General features: G+C 46.0%; 1 protein-coding gene across 4 annotated transcripts in view; it reads left to right on the top strand.

The window, feature by feature from the left end:
• The window catches only part of LOC135216346 (coiled-coil domain-containing protein 22-like), a 394256-nt gene that overhangs the window by 300580 nt on the left and 76723 nt on the right, over positions 1-16953 (top strand). For 3 of the 4 annotated variants that reach the window (XM_064251575.1, XM_064251573.1, XM_064251574.1), the window contains exon 11: positions 6392-6498. In XM_064251575.1, the coding sequence (XP_064107645.1) occupies positions 6392-6498 (107 nt within the window). Of the gene's footprint in view, positions 1-6391; positions 6751-16953 lie in introns of those variants that run through there. The other variant, XM_064251572.1, reaches the window with a different exon arrangement.

Below are 16953 nucleotides of genomic sequence, written 5' to 3'. Positions count from 1 at the left end.
ATCCTGTCGCCTTGCCTCCGGGGAAGATTAACAGCGCCAACCGCTTCTCCAAGATGTAGGGCATACCCTTGGCGGCGTTCTTCCCAAAACCGCCGACCCAGGCCCGCAGGGTTGCCAGAGCGGTATCTTTCACTGCCGGCGCCGGAAGAGAGGGCGAAGATTAGATTAGATTTCAGAATCACTTAAAACTAAACTTAAAATATAACTTAAACTTAGATGCCTTAAGTTAAAGTGGATGATGAAAACTTAAGCACTAAAACAGAAGCGGAGCAGCTACCGGAGATGGAATACTCACCCCTTCTAAAAGCTGGCTCACCAGATCGTAACATATGGTACACGTCTCATGGTACCAGACCTGGATGTCCCCGTGCAGAGTCGCGCATGGAGCATGGGACCGGCAAACTTCGTGTCCACATGGGTCCTGAAGTGTGGCGGCGCATCCCGGATGCTCACAGTTGGTGGCCTGTAAGTGGGAAGACACATGAGTATCTTAAAGAATAACACTTACAGGCTAAAGGACAGAAGAACTCCGTTGCATGCCGGAGCTCGGAAAAAAATTTGGCATAACCCCCCCCTGCATCGCCTGAATAGGCTATAATCCCGGAGATATCCGGTAAGACATGTAAGGGAGGGGGGGGGGGGGGGGGGGAAGGTTTAAGGTACTTAAGATAAACTTATAGTTAATCTAATAACACTTAAACCTAAAACTCAAACGAACCGGAACAAGTCCAGTGCGTAGCGGAGTGTAGTAACTCAGCAATACGGAAAGGTTAGCAGGGACCCACTGTATGTTCCGGTCCACTCTACTGGGTGGACTAACATCTTCCCGCTGGATGCTAGGACTCCGATCAGGAAAGGAGTCCTAGTAAGGTCGGGAAGAGCGAGGAGACATACAGGCTCGAGCGAACCGGAGCGACAAGGAAGCAACGGATGGGGGGAAAGGCCAGTACCCCCCACCACATTACCACCGGGCCGGACCGATGAGCCGGAGAGGTCGCGTCCAGTCTGGGTCTGTCCCGTCTCCCTGGCCCCTCCGCCTGAGGGGGAGAGAGGGAAGCATGCTCGGGTATGTGGAGCGAGCGTGGGCAGACCGACCCACCCTCCCCCGACTCAAAGGAAGAGCGGGAGGAGGGGGGAAAGGGGACTGGGCAGGACGTCGTTGGCCTGTCTCGTGATCGCGTAGTGACCACAAGACGGTAAGACAAAATAAGATAACTAAGCCTAGGACCAACCAACTGATCAGAGAGATGCTATCGGGAAGCAACTGAACTGAAAAGCGGTAGCATGGAGACCCACTGGGCCAAAACCGACTGATCAGAGAGATGCTATAGGGAAGCAACCCGAACTGATGAGCGGTAGCATAGGCTCGATGAGCCAGGACCTAGGCTAAGCCAGACGCCTAACTAACCTAACCATAACAAAATACATGGTATAATTAAATAAAATAAAAGAAAGAAAAGAATATAGTAGGAGAAAAAATCCAGGAGTGTACGACTAACCCGAAGGAAAGTCTACCACTCAAAGCTAGTCAGAGGCCGATACTAAGAGCCGGGACTAGGGTCTGGAAAGAAGAAGCCTACATAAGGTAAAAGACATGCATGCATGACAAACCTGAGTAGACAGTACCCTCCCTAAGTAAAACGGATAATTAATATAGAGCGTTAAAAAAAAGGACATAGATAAGGGGATGTTCTAGGTATGGGAGACCGAGAACGAACCCACCACGCGGCAGAACCATGCTGCCATGCTTCCGACCCCGAGTTCGTATTTATACCTAAAAAACGGCAAATACTGACTGAGGGCCGGAAAGAACCAACTAACTATAAATACTGAGTACTTAACTTAGCTGCTGCAATAGCTGCACGCTCCATTATAGATAAATCCAACGAAAGGGCACAAAAAACACAGAGAGAAAAATAGCACAAGTGACTCGTGTGCGCTAACTTAAAAGGATGGCCACCAGAGGCGCAGCAGTCGGCAGCATGGGATGGAGTAGTAGTAGTACGAGCTGCTCACTCTGTGGGTCGGCTCTCCTCATGGAGGGTTTTTGTTGTGGGAGATTTCTATTGGTATTTGGCTCGTGGTAGTGGTCTCACTCGCCTAGTGTTCATACCGACACCCTCTTGGAGGGTGAGCGAGTCAGTTATACTGACCTTTTTCTTTATTTTATTTATTCTCTGGTATGTGTTAGTACATTTACCCTAGAAATAATAGATTAAAGGATATTTCGCGCAGCGACACGAGCTGAGCCCAGAAAGCATGCACTGCACACTTCACTTTAATTCCTCCAAGGTGAGATAATGATTTTAGCTTGTCACTTTCTTTTGCCGAGGCAGATTTCACTGTCAGCTTTCCTCGCCCCTCAGAAGAAATCTTAGTCTCTTGGCCACAGCACTTCGCGATATCTTTATATACATTGAAAATGTCACAAATCAGAGTCTTCTAAATTAAAAGTAAAATATTTATCATACGAGTTTTCAAGCATTCCAGGTCCTATTTCAGATACTAAATTTTTACTAAATTTCCCTTTGCTCAGTACTGGAGCATAGGGTTTCAGTGTAATTACACTGGAAGGTTTTTTGGAGTGTTCCAGAGGAGGGTTGTCAGGGGAGGTTCCAGCAGTCATTAACTGTGCTGATTCACCACCATCAAAGGGTCCAGGGGTACTTGAATCTTTAGTTTTTAATTCCATAAAGATTTTAGTTAAAAAAAAAAATAAACCTGAAAACCTTAAAAAGATATCATCAGCTTTTCATGGATTTTATTCTTCCACTAATGGCACAAGTGAGAACAGACTCCCAAATGTCCAAGAATTTGGCCACAGTTACATGCATATGTATGTATTTCCCCCCAAAAAAGAAATACGTTGCTGTTAAATACGTGCTAAGATCAACAAATCTTAAAAAACTTAACACTTGCTGCTTCTGTGGGGGAAGAAAAATTATGGTGATCAGAACTGTCTCTTTAAACCCAAAATGATTCACACACAAAGAGAGAGTGAGAGGAAAAAAACATAAAGGCACAAAAAAAAAAGATTGTAACTCACGCCTTCAGTGAAAGAACTGCTGGGAACACCACACTACACACCTCGAGCAGCGAGCATTGGTGAACACACGCACTCAGATATCAACTGAGTGACATACTTGAATGCATCTCACAGCAGCAAAAATGCTGACCCTAATTAAACTCTTCTTCTTAGTACCAGAATAACGGTTAATTCCTATCACTTGTCACCTGATATTTGAAAACCTAATTCATTTTCATAACCAGTCTCTCCAGAAACGTAACTGAAAACAGCCTTTTCAAGCTGCCACCAATTTCTCAATAGGTGTAAATGGTTCATATTCCTGTCTGCCACAAATCTGTTACCGAGGTTCCAACCTCTATACAGAGTCTCAAAAGAAATATAAAAATATATATTGGTAGCAATGACCTTACAGTAGCAAGGCACTGAAGTGACATTCGTCTCTCTCTCTCTCTCTCTTCCTATCCTTCCCTCTCCTCCTCCTCTCTCTCTCTCTCTCTCTCTCTCTCTCTCTCTCTCTCAATCAATTCAACCGATCTCACATAATTACCGAAGGTAACTAAATCAGTCTCGTGAACTACAAAAATACATTTATTTAAGAAAAAAGGATTAACTAAATCAATCAAATTGTCAAAGAAGACAAAATGTTGTACTGAATAAGTCAAAATTCAAAATCCAAATAATTCATTACCATTATCCCTTGGGGATCGAATAAAACCCGTCCACCTCTTTCTCTACAATAACTAACATTAGTTTAGTCATAAAATAGGCAACTAGAGATGCCATAATTCTGTCTTATAAGTAACACCACTCAATTAGGGGAAACTTCATACTTCCTGGTTTTCCAGGACCAGAAACGTCTAGAATAAAGAAGAATTCCACTTAAAGAAATGGCAAACTAACCAAATTGACATAAATCAAAAAGTCATATGGAAAAGGACATCTCTGAAATAAAGGTTTAAAATATAAAAGGACAAAGCCACACTTGGGCTTAAAAGTATTTTTACCCATTCAAACAAACAAGAGCACACGCACTAAGTAAAATGCAACTTAAAGATGGCCATCTCGGTGCTTTGTGCTTTGCCGACTTCGTATAGTTCTCCATCTTAGTTATCTTACTCTCCCATTATGTAGGGGAACAGCTCGTACGTACGCAAGCACGAATTCACTCACGAGACACTTCCCATAATGTCGTCATAGATTCATTACACTGGAAGAGAACGTGACGTCATAACAGCTCGTTATCACGCCCATAAAATCTACTCAAAACAAGATTCTTGCTTCCACCTTTGCATGGACGTAGGACTAGGTCTGTTATGCTTAGGCAGTGACTTCCACTAGGTGCCACCAAGGTGATTGCGTCATCATTTTCAGAGCTAACGCTGAATCTGTCATTTTAAGATCTCTGTTTCCACGGAGAGTCAAAATGATGACATCTATGTTTCAAAGAATGTCATAGCTCATCACATCCGCTTAACAACCATCAGTTAAAAAAAAACACACAAATAAAAAACACAGGCAGTCCCCGGGTTACGACGGGTTTGGCTTACGACATTCCGAGGTTAAGGCGCTTATAATTATATTCATCAGAAATTACTTCAGGGTTATGGCGCCTACAACGCTCAACTGGCAGAAGAAATATGACATCAAAAATACAAAATAATCAATATTTGAAGGTGTTTTTGATGAAAAATGCAATAAGAATGCAGTTTACATAGTTTTGAATGCACCCTAAGCATTAAAAGTAAGGTTTTCTTAGGATTTTTTATGATGTTCTGGCTTACAACAATTTTCGGGTTACAATGCGTCTCAAGAAACGGAACCCCCGTTGTAACCCAGGGACTGCCTGTATAACATACAGTATATGATATATGACACTGAAAATAAAGAAAGTGTGACCTTACTTGGCAACCATTACATTGAGTCTGAAATTTTGAATAATAAAAAGAATCATGTTGTGTCACATTTGAGCATTAATTTGCCAGAAATATAAGCAGGCTTTGTATCTGCTGTAAGACAATCACCTACTGACAGAATTCGTGTATACTGTCCTGCATTGGTGACCAGTAACTCCAAATGCATACAACACTGTACATAACATTCAAGTTAACAGAAATAACAAAAGTTATCTTATGGATATGGTATTGTAATTTAGCTAGCTTTGCATTTTCTTGTCAAATTTCAGTAGGGAGAAAGGTTCAAAGGGCAAAAGATTTTAATGTAGAAAATACTCAAATGCACAGAGAGAATTAGTGGTTATTTACAAAGAAGTGTGCATTATTCTGTATATTGTATGATATATGTGAAATAAATGCAAAGCAATTAAAAAAAATATAACAATGTAAGTGACTTTTCTCCTTTGCAACCTGAACTGGCTGAATGGGCTTTCTCTTGGACCATTCAGAGATGACTTAGGATGTATTCCATTTGGAGAAGCCATTGATGTAAACAGTATGACGTTGTAGTCCATGTGTGTGTGTGTGTATTTATCCCTTGAACTTAAGAAGTACTGGAAATGGTTTCTGTTATAACACTGTAGTACAGTACGTAGTTGATTTAGGAACATCAAGAGTACATACCATACGTGGGCATTGTTAGTATTTTGAGAGTTCCTTCTACTCAACTGTCTCATATTAATTTAGGGGCTATAGGGGTGTCCCTGTACAGGCATTAATGTTCTTGTGCAATATCATGTCACCTTCCCACATACTGGAAGAGTCAGTCATAACAGCTAAAATTTGTCAACAGATTTCTTTAAATAGTTATTTTTCTTTGTGGATTGATATTGAACCACTGGTCATTCTGTGGATTATCAGTGTTTCTCTTAATTGACTTTGCAGCAAGAGTAAATTCAGTCAATAAAATACCAGGTAGGTCAGTTCATTTACTCTGCAGTTACCTTTGTAACAGTTGTGGAAATTGAATGACAGAGACTCATCAGAATCTATGATGAAGTGCATAGCAAGAACTATATTATTTAGCCTTGACTTGTTTTCCCTGTGCTTGACTAATTGACAAAGGAAAAAGCATTGAGTTTTTACTGCAAACTTACGATCACCTGTAGCATTCTCCAACTAAGTATCCCAAAGCATTAGATTGAAATTGTATTGCTAATGCTATTTCTTTCCTACCTTGGTATTACATTAGTACCATATACATATTGGTAATGCTATTTCTTTCCTACCTGGGCATTACATTAGTACCAAATACATATTATTTAGAATAGAATGGTTTGTATTTTACAAAAAATAGAAATTGAAATTTTTAAAATTCATTATTTTTAAAGAAAATGGTTGGATGCAACCTTATACATGTGAAAAAGACGTATAGCTGCTCATGATAGTCATGCCTCTACTTAATTTTCAGGTTGACTTGGAGAAAGATAAAAAGGTAGAAGAAACTTTGGAGCAACTAAAGACTGACTTAACACAGGTCAAGAAAGAAAATGCATCCTTGAAGCAACAGTTCTCATAGTATGACAGTTGCCATTTACCAGTATTAGTATTTTAAAATGTTTCATGTTAATATTATATGTTGAGCAGTGTAATTCCTATCATTCCTGTTTATCTTCGTCCATAATAATATTTTGTTAGATATTTTATGTGTAGCACTGGAATGATATTTGGGTCCACAGTAATATTTCTGTAGATATATATGCACAGTACTAGAATGATTTTTTGATATGTTGCAAACTGTATTGATACCTTAATAAATTGTTGCACATATTTCATGGTTCATCTTTGATTGCCCTTCTATAACTAACCTGGTATGAGTCTTGAGGGTGTTTTATGTTTAATGCTTTCAGGGGTATTGTACAATAGTAGCAGTAGTAGTAGAGAAAAGGTATTTAGTAGAAATGTGTAATACTTGTTGTGTATTATGACTGATGTAGATAGTAACTATTTTATATTAATTGATGACCAAGTATTTCTCTTTTAGTGGTACCTTTTATATTAATTGATGACCAAATATTTCTCTTAAAGTGGTACCAAGTAGTGTTAATTTGTAATCATATTCTATGTATTATATTTGTTCCGATACGTTATACAAACCATCGGTCCTTTACACTAGGAAGATTACTTTAGCGGCAGCTGGAACGGTCGTAAGCTTCGAACAAGGGGTTAAGTAGTTAAGTGCTTGTCCGCCAGTGCACGTGCCGCGCGACTGGGAGGCGAGGAATCACTTTTGCTTTCGGCCGTGCTGGATGCGGACGTGTTCGTCGCGCTCTCTGCCCGCTGATCGTCGTTCGCTTTGGATTGTTTGTGTATCTTAATCTGGTTTTTCTGATAGTGTGAAAAAGTGATTGTAAGTACTGTATCTCTTTTTCATTTGTTTTTGCATTCATTGTGATGGATCAAAGTGATGAGAAATCTCCGCGCCCTACCACCTCATGTAGAGTTTGTCCTGGAGTGGATGGGCGCCGATGTGGGGCATTCCCCTCATTTTTGGAGGTTGACCCACATGAATTATGTTCACGATGCCGAGGGCGTGATTGCTCTCGGTCTAATACTTGTGATGTTTGTGTGAATTGGTCCGAGGCGCAGTGGGGGCTGTACGAGGGGAGGAGGAAGAGAAGGCCGGCCAGGGAGTCGTCGGGAAGTTCTCCTGCGACTCCCCTGGTTACGGATACTTCTTCTTTCCTTCCTCCCGCTCAGCTCCCGCGTTTGCTGCCTTCCCCTTCAGTGAGGGTTTCGGAGTCCTTCTCCTCTCTCGATCGGTCGAGTGTAGAGGAGGGAGCCCGTTACCTGGATGTTCAGCTGTATTCGGGGTCTTCCGTGCGTTCGGGGTGGGGCACTTCTCCCCCCGTGCGTGAGGGAACCCCCTCTATCTAACCCGACTCTTGCTCCTGCAGGTAAGACTTCCGTGTGTGACGACCTTGGACAGGTGTGGGCTGCGCTGGGGCTGCAGGGCGTGCGTAGCATCCAGGGGCTGCTGCAGCGTCTGGCGGGGTCTGGGGCGGTGACCCATGGAGCAGTCACCACTACTACCACCAAGATCTCCACGCCCGCTTATGCTGCTCCCCCTCACTTGGTCTACACTCCCCATGCTGTGTCGGTGACGCCGTCTGCTGCTGTACAAGGGCCGGTCGCCGCTGTACCGAGGGGGGGTATGCTGCCGCCACCTGGGTTCTTCGTGTTGCCTGCCCCAGACTTCCGCTGTCCTAAGAGCTCGCCCCTGGACTGGCCGCCAGTACCCAGGTTCCCGCTGGCTGCCGATACTACTGATAGGATGATGGTTGCACCGGCCGTACCTGCCGTACCTGCCGATGATCTGGTCCCTGCTGATGGCTTGGCTGCCCCTGCTGTGTCTGCCGCTGCCGATGTTCCTGCCGCTACGGAGATGGTTGCTGTTCCTGTTGCTCCTGCTGTTCCTGCCCCTGTCCATGCTGGTCCTGCCCACGGTGTGTCTTCTCCAGTCCCAGGTCCTTCCGGACAGGTGCAGTCGGGCCGTGTTGCTTCGGCAATAGCCCTGACTCCGGCCTGGATGGAGGACCTGACAACTGTCCTGCGCGAGCTGACGAAGAAGAGGAAGAAGAGGAGGAAGGTGTCGTCTTCGTCGTCTTCTTCATCGTCTGCTGCTGCCTCTTCATCTTCGACTTCTAAGGCCCACAAGCCGAAGAAGAAGAAGGTTGCCTCCCCCCCCCCCCCCAAGAAGTCTCCTTCGGGAACTTCTAAGGGCCCGTCTCACCTCTGTGGGACGGGGGGTCCTTCTGCTGGTCCTCCTGCTCCTTCGGGAGCGGGGCCCGCCTCCCCTTCCGCGAGGAAGAGGAAGGCGGGGACCAGAGGAGCACCGGTTTCGACCGGTTTTTCCTCGCCTGGTGTTAGCGGCAGTGCAAGGATCCGGCTCGGCCTCTCGTTCGCGAGAGATCCCGAGTGTACGCTCTCCCTTGGGAGACCGTGCAGCCAAAGTTTTGGCGCCAGAGTTCGCTCGGCGCCAGGACCGCGGCACAGAGCAGAAGGCTGGTGAGAGCCGCTCAGGTGACTCTCGCCAGGCCAGCGGCCGCTCTCGTAGCGACCTGCCGGTACCCAGGGTAGACGTGACGGTCGCTGACTGGCCACAGGCTGAGGCAGGGAAGAGGTCCCCCCGGCCACTAGCACCAGCCTCGGCTGGCGCCAGCGGCTGGACGCATCGCGAGCCCACGCACCGGTCCAGCTGCGACAGCGAGCATTGCCGCTCCCCTGACCGACGCTCCCACAGGGACCAGTCGGGTAGGGAGAGTGGCAGCAGCTCGTCTGACGCACAGGACCGGTGCCGCTGTGCTTAGTCCAGCCGCTCGCCCCAGGCAAGCGGCGCGACCAGGCCTGCAGCTCAATCCCCACCGCGGGTTGGGGATCACCTGCAGCCCTCCAAGCCCACCGTTCCTGCCGGTGAGCGTGGAGGGAGCGTCAGGTCTTCCTCTCCAGTGCCTTCAACCTCCTCGGGTTACACCGGGAGGGGCGAGACACCCAGGAGCGATCACGAGGGGTGCGCTCCTCGTGATCCCGTCACGATGCAGTACACGCCTGGTTCGGTCCTAGGATCGACCAGGACTTACGCGCAAGTGACAGGAGGAGACTGAGAGGTGTCGGTTGCTGTTCCTCCTGAAGGAGGAGGATCCTGGGAGTCGGCCTTGTTGGAGGGACTGGATGGTCCTACTCCTCGAGACGCTGTTACCCCCGAGATCCAGAGGAACTTTGCCGAGGTTATTGCGCTGATTCGTCAGCACAACGACCTCGGGGAGGGATCGCCGCTCCCACCTTCCGAGCCCTTCTGGTCCCTCACAGTGTCGAAAGTCGCGGCCAACTTCTGGGGCTCTGCCCTTGAGGAAGACCCGGCTTTCAGGAGGCTCTGCCAGTCTGGAGGTAGGGCCATCTCCTACCTAGCCCACCAGACGGCTAACCTGTGGGCCAACCTGGTACTTCATCGTAGGGACGCTGTCCTGACACGAGTATCCAGGGGGGCTGGGTGTGAGGCGGCACTCGGGCTACGCAACGGACCGGTCCGGAGTTACTCCTCTCTCTTCCCAGACGAGATGGTGGACGCTGCGGTAGAGAGACGGCGCACTGACGACAGTGACCGTCTTCTCCACCAGGCAGTTTCGAAGGCGGCTGGGCAGCCTCGAACTGCGGCCAAACCAAAGAGTGTGGCTAGCGCTTCCTCGGGGGCTAAGATGGCTGCTTTGTCTAAACCTTAGGAAAGACTCTGTCTTCCTCCTCTGCGAGGGGGGCTCTCATCAGCCCTCCTTCCAGCCCTCCTCCTCGTGAGGATCTGCAGGGAAGAAGTCGAAGAAAGGTGGGAAATGCTATGGATGGCATTCCCCCTCACCTGCTGCCGAAAGTGGAGGGGTGCCTGACGAGCCATTGGGCAACATGGCAGCGCTATGGCGCCGAGACCTGGGTAGTAGACGTCCTTCAGGAGGGATATTTACTACCCTTCGAATCTCGGCCACCCCTCACTTCCAACTCGGTCCAACCCCTGACGTATGTCAAAGGATCTGCAAAGGACATCGCTCTTCGACAGGAGATCCAGACCATGCTGAGCAAAGGAGCTGTAGAAATCATCAGAGACCAATCACTGGGCTTCTACAGCCGCCTTTTCCTGGTGGAGAAGTCGTCGGGGGGCTGGCGCCCGGTGATAGATCTCTCTCCCCTGAACCGTTTCATTCGCCAGACTCGGTTCAAGATGGAAACGGCACGTTCCGTGCTCGATTCCATCAGGGGGAGCGATTTCATGCTTTCAGTGGACCTGAAGGATGCGTATTTCCAGATACCCATTCATCAGTCCTCCAGGAAGTACCTCCGCTTCATCCTCGACGGGACGGTGTACCAGTTCAGGGCACTTTGTTTCGGTCTCTCAACCGCCCCACAGGTGTTCACGCGAGTGTTCACTCTGGTGTCTGCTTGGGCCCACTCGCACGGGATACGTCTTCTGAGGTATCTCGACGATTGGCTAGTCCTGGCGAGCTCCCGCTCGCAGTTGCTGCAGGACAGGGATCGACTTCTCAGGTTCTGCCACGATCTGGGGATCGTGGTAAACTTCGAGAAGTCCAATCTCGAACCCAAGCAGAGGATGAAGTACCTGGGCATGCTGATCGATACGGTAGCAGAGCAAGTCTTCCCCGCAGACTAGCGGATCAGCAGGTTCAGGGAGGCAGCCATCCGGTTTCTGTCTCGACAGAAGCAGCCTGCTCAGCAATGGCAAGTCGTGATCGGCCACCTGTCATCACTTGAGAAGTTAGTCCCTCACGGGCGTCTTCACCTGCGGTCTCTTCAGTGGAGACTAAAGGAGAGTTGGTCACAGGCTCAGGACCCGCCGTACTTCCCCGTGGCTCTCACGGAGGAGGTGAGACGGGATCTCGCTTGGTGGCTGGACGACAGGAACCTCTTAAAGGGAGTGCCTCTCAGCACTCCCCCCCCCGGATATGTTGCTGTTTTCAGACGCATCCACCGAGGGATGGGGCGCACACCTGGAGTTGCTGGCTGCAGGTGTGTGGGACCATCACGACAAGCACCTTCACATCAATGTCTTGGAACTCAAGGCGGCGTTTTACGCTCTCCAAGAGTTCCAGGACCGCTTGGTGGGACACTCGGTGGTGTTGATGTGCGACAACACCACAGTAGTGGCATATGTCAACAAACAGGGGGGACTGACGTCTCTCCCGTTGCACCAGTTGACAATGCAGGTGCACGAGTGGGCCATCGCTCACTCTATAGACCTGTCAGCACGCTACATTCCAGGCAAGAGGAATGTAGTAGCAGACAAGCTCAGCCGTCGGGATCAGGTGATAGGGACCGAATGGTCACTACACCCAGACGTGGTGTAAAGGCTCTTCAACCTGTGGGGGCGTCCAGTCGTCGAACTGTTCGCCATCCGGCACAACAGAAAACTTCAGGTTTTCTTTTCAGCCGTGCCGGACCCATGGGCAGCTGCAGAGGACGCACTTCAACAGCCCTGGAACAACCTCTTCGCGTACGCCTTTCCTCCATTCTGCCTGATTCGCAAGGTGATCAGTCGAGCGCTGGTCACCCCGAATCTCAGGATGATCCTGGTGGCCCCCAGGTGGCCGCAAGCCGTCTGGTATCTGGATCTGCTGGCTCTTCTAGTGGAGGCACCAAGAGAGATTCCCCCCTGGCTCAACCTTCTCGCTCAGCATGTGGAACGGTACCACCAGGCAGTCCAGTCCCTTCAACTTCACGGCTGGCTGTTATCCACCATCTCTTGCGAAAGAGAGGCTTTTCTCGCAGCGCAGCAATAGAGATGGCTGGACACGTCAGGCAGTCCTCTGCAGTGGGCCGTCTTCAGCAGATAGCTGATTTCCTCATCTTTCTTTGCCGAGAGAAGCTCCTCTCAGTCCCCACAGTCAAAGGATACAGATCCGCCCTGGCTCTGGTCCTGAAACTGAGGGGATTGGACATCTCGGATTCGTTCGAGATCTCCTTGCTTATGAGGAGCTTCGAAAGGTCTTGCCCACCCAGGGAACTCAGGCCCCCTGCGTGGGACGTGACTCTCGTCCTTAGGAGTTTGACTCATAGACCATTCGAGCCACTCCGAGAGTCGTCAGACAGGGATCTGAAACTCAAGACCCTCTTCTTGCTGGTCCTGGCATTGGCGAAGAGAGTAGGAGAACTTCATGGTCTTTCTTATGATGTTAAGCATTCCAGAGGATGGGGATCTGTGACGCTCGATTTCGTCCCGAACTTCGTGGCTAAGACTCAGAATCCGTCGATCCCTACGACAGGTTCGAGTCTTTCACAATCCCCTCCTTAATGGATTTCACCGACAACGATATGGATGAGATGCTGCTTTGTCCTGTGAGGGTGCTACGGCGCTATCTGAAGAGAACTCGGCACCTCAGGCCTGAGTGTCGACGCCTCTTTGTTAGCACTGGGGTTCCAAAGAAAGAAGTATCCAAGAACACACTTTCTTTCTGGCTACGTGAGGTGATCAGGAGGGCGTACGAAACTGATGGTAGTGACGACACCCGTCCCCCTCGTCCGAGAGCCCACGAAGTCAGAGGCATTGCCCCGTCAATGGCGTTCCGCAAGAACTTCTCGTGGCGCAGGTCCTGAAGGCTGGGGTCTGGTCCAACCAGACCACCTTTACCTCCTTCTACCTTCGGGATATTGCCCACAAACCCTTCGATACCTTTTCCTTGGGACCTGTGGTGGCTGCTCAACACGTGTAAACTTACTCAGCACCCTAGCAGGCAGAACAGCATCAATTCCTTGGTGCGATTGAAGGAATGAATGTGGTGAATGAGAGTGTGACTGGCTTCTCTTCCCCCATCTTTCTCTCCCTCTACCTGTGGGCAGAGGGTCTTGGTCGTCACCATGCTGGAAGAGGAAAAGATGCAGGTAAGCTACCCGACAGAGCTCCAGTCTATCCCTTTCATTAGGGATAGGTGTAAATATCCTCCACTTCCTCCTACAAGGGGGGGGAAGTGGATGCCAACAAGAGACAAACCCATAACTTTATGTTGCCTCTTGCAACAGGAACAAAGTTCTTGCTTGCTAGTTCTAAGAGATACACTTGCCTCTCTCTTAGTACTTGGGTCCAGAGGTCTGACCATTGATCCTGCGGTACACACCCCGATCAATTGGGCAGAGGCTAGGATCCCTCCCTCTGCTCTTACGACCAGGGAGGGTATCCAAGGTTGGACAAACACCAGTCTGTTCTTTAAGACTCAGGTCCTCCCACCAATAAGTGAGTCTTCCTAATGTAAAGGACCGATGGTTTGTATAACGTGTCGGAACAAATGGCAATTTATCGAAAAATGCATTTTTCCTAACTATACAAACCTGAGGTCCTTTACACATAGTCCCACCTCATGCCACCCCTCACTCTGCGTTTTCCTGGGCCTAAAGCAAAAGTGATTCCTCGCCTCCCAGTCACGCGGCGCGCGCACTGGTGGACAAGCAGTTAACTACTTAACCCCTTGTTCGAAGCTTACAACCGTTCCAGCTGCTGCTAAAGTAATCTTCCTAGTGTAAAGGACCTCAGGTTTGTATAGTTAGGAAAAATGCAATTTTCGACAAATTGCCATTTTGGCTTTAAAATAGACGTTCATAGAAGTTCCAAATTTTAATGTAGAATGAAATCTATGCTTTTCATTCCTTAAAAGGTCATATGATATATCTTTTATCTAGAAGTGCCTTATTTTTTATCCTTACAAATACTTGTTGTAATATATGTGCAGTATTTCTGTTAAATCTTCATGGCAAATGCAGAGCATATGTTTTACTGATGATATTATCGCAAATCGAGTAAGTGAAAGGTTTGTTGTAGGCAGTTCCCAGTTATTGGCGGACTCGATTAATAGCAATCCGGTTTTACGTAACGCATAGAGTTCTGGTTATCAGCGCCATAACATACCTAATGGAGGCTCCATTAACCAGTTATTGGTGCCGTTAACTGGTTATCGGTGCCATAAATGCCATAAATCAATAACTGGCAGTTTTCGCTTCACCGCACCCTGCCGAGAATGGTACCCCCACCAATAACTGGGGACTGCCTGTGTAGTGTAGGGCCTTGTGTAGGAAAATTAGGTTTCATGTCAAATGTTTGTTAAAATAGATCAACCACTTGATTTTGCTTTATATAATGATTATGATTAAGAAAAAATAGGTAGGAATTTTTTCAACTAGCCTCTGGGTAAATTGAGGAAGTCCAAGATGGCCGCCATGGAAGCCGAGAAATATCTCATTGAGTCCTTAATTTTGCAACCGGTAAGATGAAAACATAAATGAGAAGCCTGTATATACCCTTTAATACCCTAGAAATCTGAGTTTGACATCTATAGCTCAAAAAAATTTAATGGAGATAAAATGGCAGCCATAAATAGTTTTAAAAATGTAGCAATTTTCCTTGTACGTAGTGGCACATAAAGAAAAAGAGCAAAATATGCCCTTATAGCATGAAATCTTAATAAACAAATGGTATATATCATAAATGAATACATATTTCAGCATTTTCATCATTAAGTCATGCATCCTCATATATTTTTCTTATAGGTAGATATAGGTATATGCACATTTTCTCAAATTTGTCCTTCCTCATCCAAGTCTTCCATTACTACATTTATATCATACAACTAAGTTGTGTTGCTGCAGCTGAAGTTTACGCAGCCACACATTTCTGTGCACGGACTATTGTTATTCAAACAACTACATTCCCCCTTGCATCCATGTTTACATCTATACTTTACCAAGTTCATCACAGCTGCAGGGGCTGGAGGATTCAAACATCTTACTGGAATATAATGATGCTTAGACATGTCAAACTTCCACCCATATTCAACAGGATTTTGCCAGCTATTCTCCAAATCATTGCTATATAATATGCCTGCTGAACATGCAAGGTCGTTGGGGGAAGACTTTCTCCATCAGCTGCTCAATTAGAGTAGAGAAACCAGTGAAGTTCGTTCACTTTAGTGTACACATTTTAGGGCTGTTGCCTTGTTTAATAAGGCGCCCTATGAGGTAATGATAGACTTGCGATAATCTTACGCTAAGTCGGTTGGTATTACACTTCCATATTCAATGGAGTGTCTTGGGGTTTGTAGATCACTTACGAAGTCGGTATTATCTTCTTGGTTATGACGACGATGTGTTAAACTCATGATGATTCGGCAATGATGTGAGGATCTAGTAGAAACCACGAAGTACAAAAATACTTATATTCTCTGAATTTACATGGTGAAGATCAAGTAGGATTGTACAAGTCTTCTAATGACGATAGCTTGATCGCTTCTGCCAATGATGATGGCTAATTCTATTCTCTCTACATGATAAAGCTTAGGTAAAGAGGTACAGGTCTTCTAATGACGATAGCTAACTCTCTTCTGCTCTGTTCTACATCTCGGTTACAAGTCATAAAGGAACAGACAGTAGCTCGAACATATGAACATACAATCAGATGACATAGTTACATACGAACACATAATCAGATGACATAGTTACTAATCACGTAGGCCGCTTGAGCTATAGGTCACAGTGTTTGTCTCAAGCAGGAAGCTTGGACTAAAGTTTATAAACAATTGAATGACTACAGGTGACGGCATGTCAACTTAGCCTACATACTTTATATGGTATACGTCATCTTTAGCGTCTCTAGTCTGATCACATTCCTGCAAGCTATCTGGTTGACCTCTTTAGTTTTAGTCTTTTATATATATGGACTAACATTCCATATTTTTATTATGTAAACACTTACATTAGCTCGGTCAGCTACCAAAACCAACTACTGAATATTACTCAAACTTGACTTGCATTTGACTTATAGGAGTGTGATACAGACACTATGTGAATATATATAGATAAATAGGAAGTACTTATAAGTAAAAAAAAAATTCATGGTGTACACAATACAGATTCAAGTAATAAAATATTAGACATAATATGCATATTCGTAAATAATAGTGATCATGTGATATATACTGATACAGTTTTTCACTTCATCTCTTTAAGATACATATGCTACAGAAAATACTAATGTACTCTGATAATTGCATAGAAACATGATAAAAATCATATTTTAACTGATAAAAATTTCATATATGAATTGATAAAAATTATTAATGTTTATGCTGATTGATTCGTTGATTTTTATGCTAACTGTTATATATCTGATTCATTAATCCATATACTAACTCATATATAACTGCAGATATTGGTAAGATAAAAGGTAACAGATTGATTATAGGCTACCTGATTTGTTTATACATATGTATATGGATTCATATAATTATGATTAATATATGTGCACTTTAAATAGATTCCTATTGCGTACACGCAAAGATATATTTCGATTCTGTTATTTATGATCATTTATATATAGATTCCTAGTGCGTACACGCAAAAATATATTTCGATTCTGTTATTTATGATCATTTATATATAGGATACATTATACTTTATATATATAGGATACATGACCGAGGTTATGCTACT

This window comes from Macrobrachium nipponense, chromosome 6 (assembly GCF_015104395.2).
Source record: "Macrobrachium nipponense isolate FS-2020 chromosome 6, ASM1510439v2, whole genome shotgun sequence".
Lineage (NCBI taxonomy): Eukaryota > Metazoa > Arthropoda > Malacostraca > Decapoda > Palaemonidae > Macrobrachium > Macrobrachium nipponense.
The sequence above is the reverse complement of the archived record's forward strand: the minus strand, read 5'-3'. Positions and strand labels throughout refer to the sequence as shown.